We start from the raw sequence: 17,181 nt of genomic DNA, 5'->3' as shown, positions 1-17,181 counted from the left end.
GCGCAGGCGCCCCCTCGCGCACGGACAAAGTCTCGCGACGCCGCCGATGCCAGCAACTGGGGGAAGAGCAGGGGCGGTTTATTTCTTCTTTCTCTGAGTTGTACCGCACGAGCCTCGCCGCCGAAATCTCGCGAGAACTGGAGCTCTCCTTACAGGAAACTTTATCTGAGGGCCGCTCGCGCACGCGCAGACGCGTTCGCCAACCAGCGCCGCTCTTCTTGATGAAGGGAATTTTATGAGGAAAATTTCGGGACGGGGAAGCCGCCGTTATAAAGAGGGACAGGGGACTTCCGCCTACGCAGTTCTTCCCGCTTCCTCGAAGCTTTATGCACACCGAGGGCCAGTACCAGAGGCAGTGATTGATTATAAGGTTATATGGGTCATCCCATGAAGCTGATGGGTGGGCGATTCGGGACACAGAAAAGAGGTTAAGAGCCAGGGTTAGAGACAGGGTCTGGGGATAGAGCCTTAGGGTTTGAGGAAGCTACGTCTAGATAGTTGGTCTGTGAGAACAGAGTTCGAAGGGGCAGAGTAGGAGGGGTAAGACCGAGAACTGAGTGACTAGAAGAGTATCTAGGTCATCCCATGAAGCTGATTGGTGGGAGATTCAGGGCCACTGAAAGGAAGGACTTCTTCACCTAGCGCAGGGTTAAACTATGGAACTCGCTACCACAGGATGTAATGATGGCCACCAGTTTGGATGGCTTTAAAAGGGGGTCGGACAGAAAATTCTTGGAGAAGGCTATCGCTGGCTGCTAGTCCCGATGGCTCTGTGCTCCCTCCAGTACCAGAGGCAGTGAGCCTATGTACACCAGTTGCTAGGGAACATGGGTGAGAGGGTGTTGTTGTGCTCGTGCCCTGCTTGCGAGTTCCTGGTCGACAGCTGGCTGGCCACTGTATGAACAGAATGCCGGACTAGGCAGACCCTCGGTCTAATCCAGCAGGGCTCTTATGCTTCTTTGGTCTTCCCCACAAAACGTTGTTGGTGTCTCCTTTGGCAAGGCGAACTAGCGTTGCCAAGGGAAACATCGGCCGTCCACAGCCCCCCCCCTCCAATAAACACCGCGTTGGGATCAATACAAGCCACCCTACGTTAGCAACGGGCGTGGCGAAATGGCTGCCCTTCCTATCCAACAAAGCTTTATTTCAAAGTCTTCCGCGTTTAACACAAACCAAAACCCGGCCGTCCCTGCGAGAGCGAAACTGTGCGGCCTTTAAAAGAAACGGGAGAGAATCCAAGTCTCGCGAGAGTGTGCCGCCTTCCTGCCGCTGGATTGGCCGCTTCCCGGGATTCTCTCCCTCCCCGCCTCTTGGCGTGCTTTCGAATCCCGCGAGAAGAGTGGGGAAGTCTCGCACGGCAGTTGCGGCGGAGTAACCGCGCGGCGGGGGTCCCCCCCTCCCCTCTGAACGAGAGGGGGCCCTGGCCGAGGCGCTCGCTCGGCCTTCATGAGGGAGCGCGGAGGGGGCCGGCTGGGCCCTCTCCCCCGCCCCCGCCCTCTGGAGGGATGAAGGCCGCCCAGGGGGGCGCCGAGGGTGAGTGGAGGGCTGGCGGTGTTGCGACGGGCGCCTGCTCGCAGTCTCAAGTGCTGCGCCCGCGCTCGTGTCGCAGACAGGGGCCGGCCTCGCTTCTCGTGTGGGAGGCCTCTTTAAATGCTTCCTTTAGACGAAGACGGGCCAGGGCGTTGTCCAGGGTCTGGGGGGAGTCAGGGGGCTTGTGACTCTAGTTAGCCCCCCCCCCACTTTCTGCTCCCCCTGTAATTCGAGTTCGGGAAAAGCTCGGGCATCTCTGGGCGGAGCAGTTAGGCGTTGCCCCCCCCCCCTTTCAGACTGGGGCGCTGAATCGCCGTCCATTCGTCCCGAGGATGGGTAGAGGTTGTGGGGCTGAGAGAAATGGGCTTGAGGGTGGGAGACAAGAGGCACGAGGAGCGTGTTGAGTCGCGCTCGTGCTTTCTCCCTGTGGATTTTATATGGGGAATGAAGACAGGGAGTTGGAGGTCCTCCCTTCTGTGTAGGGACTCATAAAGAAAGCATGTTATGTGTTAAGGCTTATTAAAAGGGGTACCCACACACACACACACAAGCTTGTCCTTCACCCTAAGTGAAGGACTTTGCTTGCTTCCTCTCCCTCCTCATCCTTCAGGTGGAGCATATGGTGTGGACGGATATGGACTTGATGGAGTGCCCAAGCTTGGAAGGTTGGGGTGGGGTAGGGGGTATACATGTTTACTTGGTAGAAAAAAGACTGAAACAGAAGACCTTTATTAGGATCAACCGAAACGTCACAGTAAGCAAGCTTCTGAGTTCTCCAGAACTCTTAATCAGGCTGGATGTTAAACTAAGAGGGAGATGGCAGGAGGAAGAGAAAACCTGGCATGATAAAAAAGAAAAAGGAGGATCAGCCTTCGTGTGTTTCTGTGTCCCAGTAGTCCTAGGTGTAACCTGAAACATGCATGGCTCCTAGTAGAGCCTAATCCAATTGTCTGTTATCTCCTATACTCCATCTTAAGACTGTGACTAGATGCAGACTTTATGCCTTCAACATCAAGCCCCTACCTTCTGCTTTGCTTAGCATCCAGCCTTAAGAAAAGTTCTGGAGAATCATAGAATAGTAGGGTTGGAAGGGGCCTACAATGCCATCTAGTCCAACCCCCTGCTCAGTGCAGGAACTCGAAAGCTGGCTCATCATTTTGTGGCATTTTTGTTGGTCCTAATAAAAGTATTGCCAAACTTTGGATTCTGAATCCCCCCCCCCCCATGGACTAGTGCAGGTTCCTTTGCTTTTTGTATGTTTACTCAATGGAAAGTCTCATTGTACTTAACAGAGCCAGTACGTGTCTAGGATTGTAGGCCTAGAGTTCTCCATTCTCCAAGGGTTGATGAGAACAAGATTCTCATCAAGTGAGCTTGATGGAAAGGGAAGAGGGACTTTCAAAGGGATGAAGGCTTTTTTAAACCTTAGAGAGAGAAGCTACAGATTGCTTCCTAAGAATATAAGAGTAGCCCTGTTTAGTCAAACCAAAGGTCCTTCCAGTGCCTCATTCTGGCTCCCAGCAGAAGCTAGCCCTTGGGATGCTTGTGCAGGGTATAGCAGAGGGAGCTGTCACGTGTTGCTTTTCAGAGTATATAGTGAAGAGCAATTTTCTAGGGTATGTGGTGGGAAGGGGCCATAGAAGTATAACACATGCTTTGTATGCAGAAGACCCCAGGTTCAATGCCTGGCATCTCCAGTTAAAAAGATCCCTAGTAGGGCTGGGAAAGACTTTTCTCTGCCCAAGACCATGGAGAGCAGTTGTCAGTCAGAACAGTACTGGTCTTGATGGACCAATGGTCTGAGTATAAGGCAACTTCATATGACAATATGAAGTTGGGAATAGAGGTTTCATTAATAGAAATGCCAAGAGATGGAAAATTTGCTGGGTTTTGCCCACCTAGAAATTTGCTGCTGGGACCTTTTTTCCCCGTTCTTGTAAATAGCACACATCTAGTGAGTCATAATTAAATGGCGATAGTTTCAGCTAATGCTGTCCCACTACACCCATATGTAAAGATGTGGAGAAGATAGACCATGGTCTACCAATGAACCATTGGACAATGTCTGGTGTCCCACCTGATGCTGAGATTATTGCAAAGAATGCAGGACCAGTTGGACAGTTATGCAAGGTGTCAGTACATAGTTAACGGAAGTTAGTGTTCTCTTAGGGCCTTTGCAGGAAACCTGAAGTCAACTTGACATGAATCTGCTACTCTGAACTCAGATTCAAAGTACTATTTCACACTTGACTGATGTATAATTTCTTTCATAGAATCAGAGAAACTGAATAAGATGAGTTCCCTTCTGGAAAGGCTTCATGTCAAGTTCAATCCTAACAGCAGACCTTGGACAGAAACCATGAAGCTTGTTCGGCAAGTTATGGTGAGGATTTAGCAGATCTTGGATAAGAGTACTTGGTAAAATCCCCTTGAGAACATGCTTCTAAATTGGTGGTTGTCAAGACTTCCTACCTTTAGGAAACACTGTCCACATCAAATTTTGTTTACCATTCCAAGGACACCGGCACTTGCATAGGATTTGGGGGTCTATTCTAGAGTGCACTATCTATTCATGTTGTACTGCCCTGGCCTTCCCAGCTTTGCTCCAAGTGAATTGAGAATGCCTATTACTCTTCTGCAGTTGTACTGAAGATTGGCATTAATAGACAACCCTTGCAGGGAGGCTAGACCATAGTTATCCATTGTTTTCTCAAGAGACCTCACAGATCCTAGAAACATAGAAAGTACTAGTCAAAATAAGCTAGTCTTTGAAGAACAGTTCTCATTCCTTACTGTCCTTCTGTGGGGCACTTCTAGACTGTGCTGCACTGAATGGTGCGACCCATATCCATGGTCTAGCTTTATGATTCACAAGGATACCATGGGTGGCTCTGTTTACAGTCGCTGGCTTTTCAGAGTAAGGGAAAGTGGGAGCTTCCAGGGATGCAAATGATTTTTTAGAGATTGTGTCTCTTTCATGGTATCGCTGAATGTGGCATGAAACGCTTTACTTTTCTCCCCTATCTCTTTTGAACACAGGAAAAACGAGTTGTAATGAACTCTGGAGGTCATCAGAATCTTGTCAGCTGCTTGGAAACTTTGCAGAAGGCCTTAAAAGGTTGGTAGGTGGTTCAAAAACATATGAGCTAAATGTTGTACTTTAAAAAACACACACCTGACTAACAGAAATTGTCATTTGGATCATCATAGTATTGATATGAGTTGTACACGTTGAGCACATTGAATTTGGTACATTGACTTGGTGCGCCTGACATGCAAGGTCTTTATTTGGAAATAGGCTTGACAATCCTATGCATATTTAATCAGAATTAAGTCCAACTGTGTTCAGTGAGGGGTATTCCTTTGTAAGTGTCTTTAGGATTGTCTCTTTAGGTTTTGTCTATGTACTGGCACAAAATGGTGGATTGGCTGTATAACTGGCATGCATGCTGCTGTGCCCCAGTCCATGTCAGGAAGGTCCATTGGGTCAACCTGCTGAGCACTGGTGGCATAGTGAAATGTAATGTCTCACTCCTAAGCTCTCAGTGCCTGGCTGGAAAGATTGCATGTGCTCCTGCTTCAGCCGCTGCCAAAAACATGCAACCTCTAGATTAGCAATTCCCAAACTTTGCACTAAGCACTCTAGGTACCTGTGAGCCAAAGTTCTCACTTAAAGGGCTGCCTGCTGCATCTCTGCATAGTTCACTGTCTTGGCCTTTCCACCTTCCAATCAGCCTTTATTGGGAGATGGTAATTCTGCGACTTTTTGGCATTGGGTGTAATTGGATCACTGAGTCACTTTTAATACAGGCATAGCAGTTTCCTGTTATGCACTCATCTGAGGGAAGGGCAAGGTCAGATTTTCAGTCTTCTCTATTCTCACAAGGGTAGTAGGAAGGGGTTGACAAATTTTGGGTGGCCTTGGCCACCCAAGAACTTGTGATTTCCAGGACATTCCCTTTCTCCAAGAGGTGGGATCTTGTCCCGGATCTTGTACTGCATCTTTGAAATGCAGCATGAGGTCAGAGACAAACAGAAGTGCCTCTTCCATTCCCCTCCACAAGGAGTGACAGAGCTATGCTGGTTTTCTGTGCCTGCTGGGCAGTTAAGAATTTCAACAGCCCAGCACGTGCAGAGAGAAGCCTCCATGCCTACGCCGTTCCCCCTCTAGTTTGAAGCCAGAGAAGGGGGGCAGAGATTTGTTCGGACCCAGCATGTGCACAGCTGAAACAAATGGCAGGCGTTTGTCCACGTTTGAGACTGGCAAGGGGGCATGGATCATCCCTCCTTGAGAGCTTTAATGTTGGGAGGAATTTTGTATCTCTTGGCAGAGCCTGGCAGACTCCTTTCCATGGTGAGTGAGGCTATCAAACCATGTTGGTGGGCCTGTTAAGAGTCACCCGATTGAAAGCTAACGAATGTAGGTCTTTTCCAGGTTATCCAAAGACTATTTGGCTGGTCTTCCTACCTATGCTATCAATCCCCTTGTGGAATTCTGGTGTAAGGATTTCACACAGTTAACACAATATCTCCTAAGTGCCTTCTCCCATGTGCCAAGGAGTTGCAAGCAGTAAGGCAAGTGGTACCACAGCTAGAGTGTAAAGGAAATCTGATCAAATGCAGCTTACAGTAGTTTTGGAGGCCTAATCTGTGGCAGTGGAGATAGCAAAGAAGTCTTTCTTCATCGCTACTGTTGCAGCTGCTCAGTCCTATCTACTGGAGCTTTTCCAGGTGATGAAAGGACTCTTTCAACCATATTCACATCTCAATGGGTTGTTAGAACCCTTGGTAGCAGATAGTTTTGCCAATAAAAATAATTTGTATCCATTCTAATAAAGAATGATTTAGGAGTGGAGTCTGCAAGAAAGATGTCCAGAGCCACCTCTTTTTCATTGCATTGGATTACAGTTGTTGACACCTGAGGGTGTGAACAGAATACTTTGTTTTATAATATCCTCCATTTTCATCCTGGTTTGGCAAGCCTAGCCAAAGAGATAATTACACTTGGTTTTAGAAATTACTGGATATCTGTGGGGAGGAGTGGTTCTGAAGAGAGCAATAGTAAGACCACTGTTAAGAAGCCTTCCCTTAACCCCCTCATGTGGGAACTATAGAGACCCATTTCCAACCTTCAGTTCTTGGCCAAGAGGTTCAGTGCGCGGTGGTGTATTGGTTCCAGGTGCTTTTTGAGGAAACAGAGGCTTGGTTCAGATATAACAAACTGGCTTATGGGACTGGGGATGATCTGCATGTGCTCATTTTTCCTTCCCCCAACTAGGAAAACTGGTGTGGATGATCCCTGGATACAAGGAACAGTCTGTGCTAGGTAGCATAGTACTCTCGTGATAGATCCCCATATTTAAAACTGGAGGATGGGGTGTCTGTTACCAAGAGGCTTGAGTGAGGAGTGCAGAACTCTCCCTGAGCCCGCCTCCCCCCCCCCCCCCGGCGCTTATCTAGCCAAGCATACTTTGTGTATCAGACCTGGGCTTAAGAGAAGCACCTAAGAAAAACAGTGGGGAGATAAGCCATTAGCAAAGTTCTCCACTGTTCACCTGCATGGTCCTTTTGCAGTTAAAAACAGATACCTCTACTCTTTACCTCTTTCTGCATGATTGGGGCAGATCAGTGTTTAAACACAGAGACCTGCTGTTGGCCCCCAGCAGAATCATTCAGTTTAGAATAGTAAGATTTCATGGATTAGCTGATGCAGTTCTAAGTGTAGCCCACCTTATCCTAAGGCTTCTGGGTGAGTAGCCATAGAAAGAAATAATAAGCACCAGTGTTTCTGAATATAAACCATCTGTGTTAAGCAAATCCCTTAAGACCAAAAGCCAGCCTGCACACTTACTTGGGAGAAAGTTCCATTAAACTCAGTGAAATTTATTTGAGTAAATCTGCATATGTACTTGGATCTAAACAAACTGTCTCTTCCTAGTGACATCTCTGCCTGCCATGACAGATCGTTTGGAGTCCATTGCTAGACAAAATGGGTAAGTCCCTTTCCCGTTAGAGGTGTTTCCGTTTGTCTAGTTTGAAGGAATCATGCTAATATCACTGGCAGTGTGATTTGCTGCTAGAAGTGCTCATCTCTGCATGTAAACATTGAATTTCAGCTTTAAACCTGATGCAAAGAATATTGGTTGTTTAAGCTATACTTCTCGAAGTCTTGGGGCCAACCTTGCTTCCCCTCCAGTATGTTGGTTGGCTCTGTTACTTGGGGTTCCCGGAACTGTTGACAGGAGCCATGCTGCAGCGCACAGCTCTCTGCTTGTGTTCCACTGTGTTCTGTATTGATTGATCGTTGAGGGGGGCTTGCATCTCTCCTTCGTCGATTTGGGGTGGAGCAAATGGACTCTTGGTCTTTTGTCAGCCTGATACCTACCAGAGCTCCAATGTAACCCTTGAAGGACCAATTAAATGTTTCTGTTATACAGAAAACTAGCACATGGACTTGACTTCACACAGGCTGGAACAGCCTTTAGTTTGATACAGCGAAGTCTTCAAGCAAACTTACATTATGCAGGACCATGCAGTTGGAGCCCCTGCCAGGGTGACTCCCATAGCCCTCTGAAGGCAGGGCTTGTCCACTCCATTCCCCCAGGAGGTGGGGAGGGGGGCTGCCTAGTAGAAGAGGGGAGGGGGCAGACATATAACTCTTTCCCTCAGGCGACTTCCTCCTGGCTTCAAACTGCATGAACTATGTCCTGTGTAAGAAAGTGTGCCATGTATATGAATATGGTACTGCGGGCTTCAACCTCATAGACACATTTGAAGTAATTATAATTAATGCACTTCCTTCTTCGATTCTTGAAGACCGTTGTGAGCTTCCCTGTCTGTCAGCCATGACTCCCTTCTTCTCTACTGTTCCTTCTCTTGCCCTCCCATTACATAAACTGCCAACATTCTTCTTGCGTTACCTGGACAACTTGCTCCCTTCCCTTGCCCCCTTTCTGTATCTATCTAATAATTTCAGCTCCTTCTACATTACCCCCTTTCTTAATGAGATACCTGAATCCATCCCAGATAAAGGTACAACACATCCTGAAAGTTTCATAACAATCGGATGTACAGTTTTCAAGTCCATTGAGGACATACAAACAAACATTTCCTTTGAGAGAGAGAGAGAGAGAGAGAGAGAAGAAGATGGAAGCTTACTTTGGAAAGTGTTCTATTGAAATAATGGGGATGTATTTCCACTAGCTTGTTTAGGACCAAGGCAACCAACTCTTAATGGTTTTTAGTTAATAACTGCGCTTTGTTTGCAAGTGAGCTTGAAAATACTCTTCCACTTGATATCAGATCTCTCCTTAGTTAACATAGATATCTTGGGTCAACACCCTGCACCCATAACTTACATTTAAGAACTAATGAAGCCTACAACCACTCACACCTTTGGTACATTTTTGTTAATTTTTTGCACTTGTTTTGAGAAAGTTAAAACCAGAATGTTTCTGACAGCCAGTCCTAGCACATGAAATGTTTGGTCTGGATATGGGAAATTTAGATTCTACTTCAGTTCCATCTCATCTATGGACAGGAGGTTTGGGTGGGCAGGGAGCAGGTGGCATAGTGTGCTCTATATGGTAGTTATGGAGAAAGAGAAAAAAATGGCAAGGATTATGTAATAAACACATCAGGTTGGATCCAAATTAAGTTAGTTGCACGTAAGTTCCCATTGAAATCAGCGGGACAAACTATTCGTGAATTAAGTGTTACTGGTTTCAGTGGGAACTAAGTGCAACTAACTTATTCTGGATCCAACCCATTGTTGTTAATCTTGAGCCTCCATACAGATGAATTGATGTGCTACTTGGTGGTATTGTTTTTCCAAATCTGAACATCTTTTCCTCCTCTTTGTAAGCCTTGGATCTCACCTTAGTGCAAATGGCACTGAGTGTTACATAACGTCAGACATGTTCTATGTGGAAGTCCACTTGGATCCTACAGGACAGCTATGTGATGTCAAGGTAGCACATCATGGAGAAAACCCTGCGGTACGTAGATTATGCAAGTCATACTAACTTGACACCTTCTACCTTGTTTAGAAACATGCTGTTTTATAGCATCCTACTCCAAGGGCAGAGATGCTGTATGCATCATGGATCCCTGTCTCCAAGGGCTTACTCAAATCTAGCCCCTTCATCTAGACACCCATCTCTTTGCTCACTTCGGCATTTAGCTTTCCATTTCTCCAGAATGGAAGCTATCGCTTCAACCAACTCCTTTGACCTTCTCTTAGCCCAGTCCTTCTGCAACCTTTTACACTTTCCCCACTATTCCGAAATCCAGGCCAGCATTTCTCAGCCTTTAATAAAATCCATCAATAACAGGGAGAGAAGTCAAAGCTCCCATTGCCTTAGTATGAGTGTAGTACTAACAGCTTGTTAACCAGTTAGTACCTTTTTAAACTTGTTATCTTTTCCCTGTACTTCGGGGGGGGGGGGGTGGATTGATTGTACAAGCAACATAATGATTTGAGATAGTTTTGAATTCTAGTCTCATCCCTCAAAATGTTTGCAGTCATATTCCATACTCAACATCTAGTAGTCCAGACACTGGGTGATGTCTCCGATTCCAAGAATGCATGTGGTCAGTTGACTGCTGTATTGCCCAGACATCCTGTAGGGCTCTATTGAGAAAGTTTGGGGGAGGGGGTGTTTGCACCTGCATGAAGCTGGCATCCACTATAGCAGAAGTGGGCAAGTTGTGCTCCCCCAGATGTTTTGACCTGCAACTCCCATGAGCCTTCACCATTGGCTATGCTGGCTAGGGCTGATGGGAATTGTAGGCTAAAACATCTGGAGGGCTACAAGTTGCCCACCCCTGCACTACAGTTATGTATGAAGTGCCATTGTACCAGACAGTCACAACAGCTTCAAATGAACTTGGGACACACATCCTCTATTTTGTTCCTCTCTAGAGTTGCCCAGAGCTGGTGCAGCATCTAAGGTGAGTACTGTATGCCTTTCGTTTGATGACTATATCCCTCTTCCTCATAATAAGCAACATTTCTGTTATCTGGCCACAGTTTTCCAGCAATTGATAACCATTCTTATGTTTGCTGTAAGCTCTCATGTGCGTTTTAGATACAGGTTTTTTATTTGTTTGGGCTTTCTAGTCTATCATACAGGCTGGGGATAAGCAATGTGATGCCCATGGTCTCCACTGCACCAGTGGACAACGCCTGCACCCTTAGGTGTTCTGCAGATATCTGTTTGTTTGTTTTTTCAATGTTGGGTAACAGAACTCTTCAAAGTGAAGCGCTAACCTCCAGCTGCCTTCCATCTTGATTCCTCTGAATGCCCCTGAGCTCCATGTGGGCCCTGAAACATTCTTGGGAAGTAATGATGGTAGGCGGCTGGAGGCTGGTGCTTTGGTTTGAGGAGCTCCAGGCCACCCCCAAAAAGAAAGGGCCAGATCCTATTGCAACTGCCTGGTAAGGGAGGAGGTTTGTGGATGGCACCAGAGAATTTGGGGGAGAGCTGGGGGTCACCTGGAGGAGGAGGAAGAAGAGGGCAGTCCTGGGCTGGGGGGCACCCCAAATGGGTGGGAGAAGGTTGCAAGGAGGAGCTGGGAGGGCTGCAGAAAGAAACGGGGATTAGGGAGGCTTGCAAGGTGGCCCAATTGGGGGGAGAAAGCGGAAAAGGTGCACATGTGTGTGTCTGTGTGAGAAAGAGAGTGTTTTGGAGGGGGTGATCCTGAAAAAGAGAGACAAGCGAATGGTATGTGATCTTGTGTGCTGGCAGTCTGGGTGGGTGACTGTGTGTGGTTGTGTTTGGGGGGGGTATAATCCTAAAAGAGAGCAAACTGTCGATTCAAAAGAGAGAGCATTTTGTTAGTCCAATTGATTGAAAGTCCGGGCAGAAAGTGTAACAGGCAATAAAGATAGAGTGGCTGTTCTCTGGCAGAGAACCAGACAAACTCCCACATTCCTTGTGTAGCATTAGTTGGCGGTTTGGCGTTTTCTGTTTACTCTGGAAGCACAAACAGACAAGGCAAAAAGTGTTCAGCAAAGGAAGACCTTTGCAGATGAAGAAGGAGAGTTCTAGGAAATAAAAGATGTTGACGCGAGCAAAAAGCTTTTCCAGTGGTGTATCAGATCATAAACAGGGTAGTGGTTACTAAGTCCATTATTAATTATTTAGTTCTGACAAATGAATCTGACCTATAAGCAATCAACACGTCAAACCAGGGTGTGTTGGCTTTGCCCCCTTGGGCAGATGCTGAGAGCTGAAACATCCTCCGAAACATCCCTCCTCCCCCCAGCTTGTTTCCCATGGAAGATTTCTCCAGTATTAACTCAAATCAGCTCAAGGCCAAAATGCACCTGTTTGATAAGGCATACTTTTTCAGATTTTACCCTTGTTTTCACCTGTAATTAGCTGAGACAGTGATGCACTGCCACGGCAGCCACCTTCCCACAGCTGTACTGGACTCTACATTATGCTTGCTAAAAGCTGAAGCAGATCTGGTTTAGATCCAGCAAGGCCCACTGAGCCAGGGCAAAATCCCGGCATCCCCTCCCACCAGCTATAAGGGTCAGCTAGATTTTTTTCCCAGCTATCTAAAACAATTTCTAGGCCGCCTTTAAGGTTGAAACTTCCTCAAGGCGACAAACAAGGTAAAAATGACATAAAGTGGATACAATAAAAAATCCATAAAACATGTTTCAATAAAATCCATAAAAACAGAGTGCCAATTAATATAAATAAAAACAAACTTACCAATAAGAACCAGTTGCCCAGACTTAAGAGAAGGCCAGTGGAAATAAGTAGGCCTTGAGAGCCTTACTCCATTGTGAACTCATATGTCTATTTGTATGTAATCTATTTCTTCCACCATCTATAATACTTTTATTTATTTTTTTAACAGACCCATATAGGTTAATTGCAGTGGATTTGGTGCATTTGGATGTTTTAGGTCCAGGTACAAATCCCTATTCACCTGTGATGGTCACTGGAAGGCCCAGGGCAAGTCGCTATAACGCGTCTGGGAGTTTTCAAAACTCAGTTTTCAGTGGAGGCATCTTCACATCCTCTTTGGAATTATATGAATTGACTGCTCCTATCCATTGGGGGAAAAACAGTCAAGAAGGTTTAACTCTGTTCCTAAGTTAGAAGGCAGGGCTTAAAATCTTGTAATATTTTACAAGTTGGGAGTGTTGGGTGTGTCCAACCTCTGATATATCATTCCTGCCTTCTAACAAGGGAGTAGAGTTGTCACCACCTTTTAGACTGTGCAGTTAATATTTTTCTTAGAAATTTAGGTTTTAGGGGCCATAACAGTCATATAGGAAGGGATTCTCTCAGTCAATAAGCTCTGAGGAGGTCAAAGAAGGCATCTAGCCATCAAATGACCATAGAGGTAGCCAGTGTGGCAAGGCTTACATACCTCCCAGGAAGGCCCAACAACACAAGCAGGCAACTTGGCCATAAATGTTCAAATGTTCATAACAGTTCAACTATAACAGATACTGAAAGGGAAGGCTGAGAGTTTGCAACATCCAAACTCCCCCCCGAATCATCTGGTTATTAGGATTGTTAACGTCTCTGCCATGTACGATGTCTCCATATTCTCTGGAACTTACTTGTTTTTCTTTCCTCCTAGAGAGAGAAACTTCAATGAATTTTCTAAGCATCTTAAGGGTCTTGTCAATCTGTATAAACTGCCAGGTGACAAGTAAGCATTCCATTGTGTCATAATTTCTGTGCTGTAGAAGCATCCTGGAACCTGGCCAAATATTTGTTGTAGCCTTGCATATAGTGGTTGACAGCCTACTCATCTGCATGCCCACATGTTCCTTCTCTCTTTACTAACTGCATCACCTATTTCCTTTCCTGCATTGCCACAGACCTTTCCTGGCAGTCTCTGCCAGCTTTGCGAGAGGGAGCCAAGATAGACCTGTAGTGGTGATTCTAGCTTGAGCCCAGAACTATCTCCAAAATTAGAAAGAACACACAAGAGGGCTAAACTGAGTTTTATTTTACAAAATAAAATGGAGGCGTTCAGAGTTCTGCAAACATGGCTGGATCCAGTGTGCAACTTTGTGAGTGTCCTGTGCTGCCAAGTCTCAAGGAAGCTGGCTATAGCAGAGGTGGTTACTAGTAGGCAAGGGAGGGGCCTGATAAGACCCTAGACTGAGCAGTATGGAAGGTGCTGTTGCCTCAGCAGAGGGCTGAGGCCTTCTAACTAGTCTGGTATTTCTGTTGGCCCCACCACCCCCGAGAACCTCTCTGTTCTTAAAGGGCTATTGCCCAGCTCTGCTGCCATTGGCTCCTGTGCTGTGGGGGTGGTGAGGACTGCACTGGGAATCTGTCTTCCGAGTCAGGCAAGGCCACGTCTTCCAGTCTGAAAAGTCCTGGAGTGGGGAACGATGGCTTGCTCCTTGAGCAGCGGAGCTTCCCCTTCTGTGCCTTCCTCTGAGCTTGAGGGGGGATTGAGGCTGGTGAACATAACTGAGATGAAAGAAGCACAGAAGCCTTATGCGCATTTACTTCATCTTGTTGGAACGGGATCTTTTTGTCACAAAGCTGAGTAGACTGTATGAGGTCTCAGGTTAAATGTTTGGCATGTCAGCAATTGTGTGATAAGGATGGGAAAAATCTCTTCCTGAGACCTTGGAAGGCTATGCCAATCTGACAGTAACTCTGGTTGATTCACAGTGCAATCCTATACACTTATGCTCAGAAGTAACCCCCATTGAATAGAGACTTAGTCTCACAGAAATGTGTAGAACTGCAGCCTCAGTGTAAGGTACCTTGGTATCAATTTTTTCTGTATCAGTTTTTAAAGCAGATTATCTTTTTCCTTTCAGCAAACTGAAAACTAAAATGTACTTGGCTCTTCAGTCTTTGGAGCTTGATCTTTCAAAGATGGCAGGGATGTACTGGTAAGAACATTGAGCCCAATATTTACCTGTTAATGTAATAAGCAGAAATATTGTTCAGAACATGGAGCATTGGGATTGGAAGGAGCCGAGTTCAAATCCCATTTGAGCCATTGAGACTAGATATTGTTTGGCAAGCCACAACATTTTGGCTTCAGTATAACAATCTGTAAATGTACTGATTAATCAACCTTATAAGGCTCTTGTGAGGATGAAAGGAGAAACTATTGCACCGTTACATCTTAAAACATTATACAGAAATAGATAATACTATTAAGGAAGTATGACCATTAAATAACTATGTAAATGAATGATAAATGTAAGGATTATGAAGACGAGAGTCTTGTAATGGGGAAAAAACCCTTTGTATTTGAGGTTGAGAGAGACTGCTGAAGTTCCAGCAAGGAATGCATGGCGGAGGCAAAATCCAGGCTTCCCAGATCCAAGAACAGCTTTTGATCTAGTTATCCACACTCGCTATCAATGTAGATTTAATGACCCCCCAAAGCGGGGGGGGGAATTGTGATAGAAAGAAAAGTGGGTTCCCCTTTGTAGATATATAGCTGCAGTCCTATACATATGTACCTGACGTTAGTCCCATTAAACTTAATAGGACTGACTTCTGTGTAGACATGCATAGGTTTGTACTCCTAGTGTCATAAACCTAAGATTTCAATGTGAGCATGTGACACGTCCAGCCTAAGAAACCCTCCAAAAGATTTCTCACGAGATAGTCTTTGGTCTTAATTCTGTGCCAGCATATTATAAGTCTCCAATTCTGTCTGCTTGTAGGCAAGCCACCAATGCAAGCCCTTTGGACAAGATTCTGCATGGCAGCGTGGGCTATCTCACTCCAAGGAGTGGAGGTAGGAGATTGTCTTTTGCTAAAGAAGAGGACTAATGTACATAAAAAGGAGAAACCCTTTATGGGAAAAATAATGTGGTCAACAGCCCTTCGTCTGCCAAGTACATTGAATTACTCTACCAGGTCATAGTTCAAGGCAGAAAGCCAGCTGATTGAGCAAAATCTCTTACAGGGTGGAGTAATGGGTTTCTGTTCCACAGGTGGCAGAGGAAGGAGACTTGGGAATGCACAGAATGTCATGAGAAGGAGAATGTGTGGGAGGGAGGAGTGCAAAAAATCGTCTGACCTGGTTTGCACGGCACCACGGTGACTTAATGTTCTCGTAGGGGCTGTTGTATTGTGCCGGATGCCCACAGGCACCATTTTTGCATGGGGCCCAGCTTGTCATGTCACACAGACCCATGCAGCAGGGGTTGTCTGAGGGTTAGGCAACTCTCAAATAACCCTAAAACAAGCTGTGGGTTGTTTGAGAGTTGCCTAATCCTCAGACAAACCCTGCTGCCAGGTTCGCATGACATAGTAAGCCAGGCGCCATGCAAAAATGGTGCCTGCAGATGCCCAGTACAACAGCCACCACAGGTAAATTAAACCACGGTGGGCTGTTGTGTCGAGTGAACCAGGTCTCTTTCTCAAGAGCTCTGAACTCCCCGATTATATTGGAATGCCAGGTTAACTAATCTTATACATCCAGACCAACGCACAGGCTTCAGCTTGTGCCCTTCCCAACCCCACTGTGCTCCATTTTCCATTAACAAGCTTTCTTCTTCCAGGTCACCTGATGAATTTGAAGTATTATGTTTCACCCTATGATTTGATTGAAGAAGGTACTGGAGCTCCCATCATTCTGAATGAGAACAATGGTATGTTCTTCTTGCAGGTCATTTCTTTTAAAACTCCTCTTTAAACATGCCCTGAATTGTTTCAGAACTTCCGTTTTAGCTCCAAGCAAGAGTTTCTTGACAGAAACTTGTCCTGTATTTCAGTGAGGTAGATAAACACTAGGTTTGTAGAGTTCGGGGTTCTGTGACAAATCACAAACAATAAGACAAGGGCAATGAATAGGAAACCTGTAGCTATTTCCCCCGCCCAGTTTTCTGGTTAGTGATGAAGTTACTGCATTGTGGGTCTGAAGTGTCATGAAGATCACCTAGCCCAGGGGTGTCAAGCTTCCTGCCTGCAGGCTTGATCTGGCCCACTGGGCTTCCAAATCCAGGAGGTTTCCCTTTCACCTCCCAGCCCACCATAGGAGAGGAATCCCTGACGGAGATAGCATTGGGGATTCCCCAAACGATTCTTCATTTGGCACACAGATTCTTCCCTTTCACCATGGAGAAAGTGCCTTGGCCAGCACATGGAGGAGCCACTCCTTTGTGCACTGACCGAGGGATCCTTCATGCACTGGACGTGAGGATGATGTGCAGAGCAGGTGCCCTACTTGGACTGTGCCTGGAGGAGCCACTCTTCAACATGCTGGCCAAATCCTTTTCTCCATGGTGAGAGAGGCACAGAGCTCCGTGCCTCTCAGCACAGAGAAAGGGCAAGTGGGTGGGGTGGGGGTGGGTGATGTCAGGAGAGGGGGTTTGGGTGGAGCCCTGGCCCCTAATGTCATCTAGTCCCCTGGGTTGGTCCGGGGGAAGTGGGGGCAATTTGTCTTCCTGACCCAATCCACTCCAACACTCCTGATCTAGCCTAACTGTACTGAGGCATGACTTTCAGTAGACATCCCCACATCAATCTTGCATGCTAACCCACACCTTGAGACAAATACTAAATAGCATATAGCCAGGTGGCAAATTGAGCCAAATTACTCTCCGTTCTCGGGCCACCCACCCTTGCTGTCGCTGCACTCCTTCCCTTCCTGTTGATTCCACCGCAACTGCTGCTGGTTTAAACTAGA

General features: G+C 46.3%; 1 protein-coding gene across 3 annotated transcripts in view; it reads left to right on the top strand.

Annotated features, from left to right (window-relative positions):
* Nucleotides 1-182: 182 nt before the first annotated feature.
* MED1 (mediator complex subunit 1) overlaps nucleotides 183-17,181 on the top strand; it is a 36,229-nt gene continuing 19,230 nt past the window's right edge. For 2 of the 3 annotated variants that reach the window (XM_084804482.1, XM_084804481.1), the window contains exons 1-10: nucleotides 1,331-1,533; nucleotides 3,804-3,913; nucleotides 4,570-4,648; nucleotides 7,469-7,523; nucleotides 9,395-9,527; nucleotides 10,454-10,482; nucleotides 13,141-13,212; nucleotides 14,348-14,422; nucleotides 15,212-15,285; nucleotides 16,055-16,144. In XM_084804482.1, coding sequence (XP_084660608.1) covers nucleotides 1,506-1,533; nucleotides 3,804-3,913; nucleotides 4,570-4,648; nucleotides 7,469-7,523; nucleotides 9,395-9,527; nucleotides 10,454-10,482; nucleotides 13,141-13,212; nucleotides 14,348-14,422; nucleotides 15,212-15,285; nucleotides 16,055-16,144 — 745 coding nt within the window. In that variant the 5' untranslated portion in view covers nucleotides 1,331-1,505. Of the gene's footprint in view, nucleotides 371-1,330; nucleotides 1,534-3,803; nucleotides 3,914-4,569; nucleotides 4,649-7,468; nucleotides 7,524-9,394; nucleotides 9,528-10,453; nucleotides 10,483-13,140; nucleotides 13,213-14,347; nucleotides 14,423-15,211; nucleotides 15,286-16,054; nucleotides 16,145-17,181 lie in introns of those variants that run through there. The other variant, XM_084804484.1, reaches the window with a different exon arrangement.

Source organism: Heloderma suspectum, chromosome 6 (genome assembly GCF_057233095.1).
Source record: "Heloderma suspectum isolate Gila_16-S chromosome 6, 16-S_ref, whole genome shotgun sequence".
NCBI classification, from domain to species: domain Eukaryota; kingdom Metazoa; phylum Chordata; class Lepidosauria; order Squamata; family Helodermatidae; genus Heloderma; species Heloderma suspectum.
The sequence above is the reverse complement of the archived record's forward strand: the minus strand, read 5'-3'. Positions and strand labels throughout refer to the sequence as shown.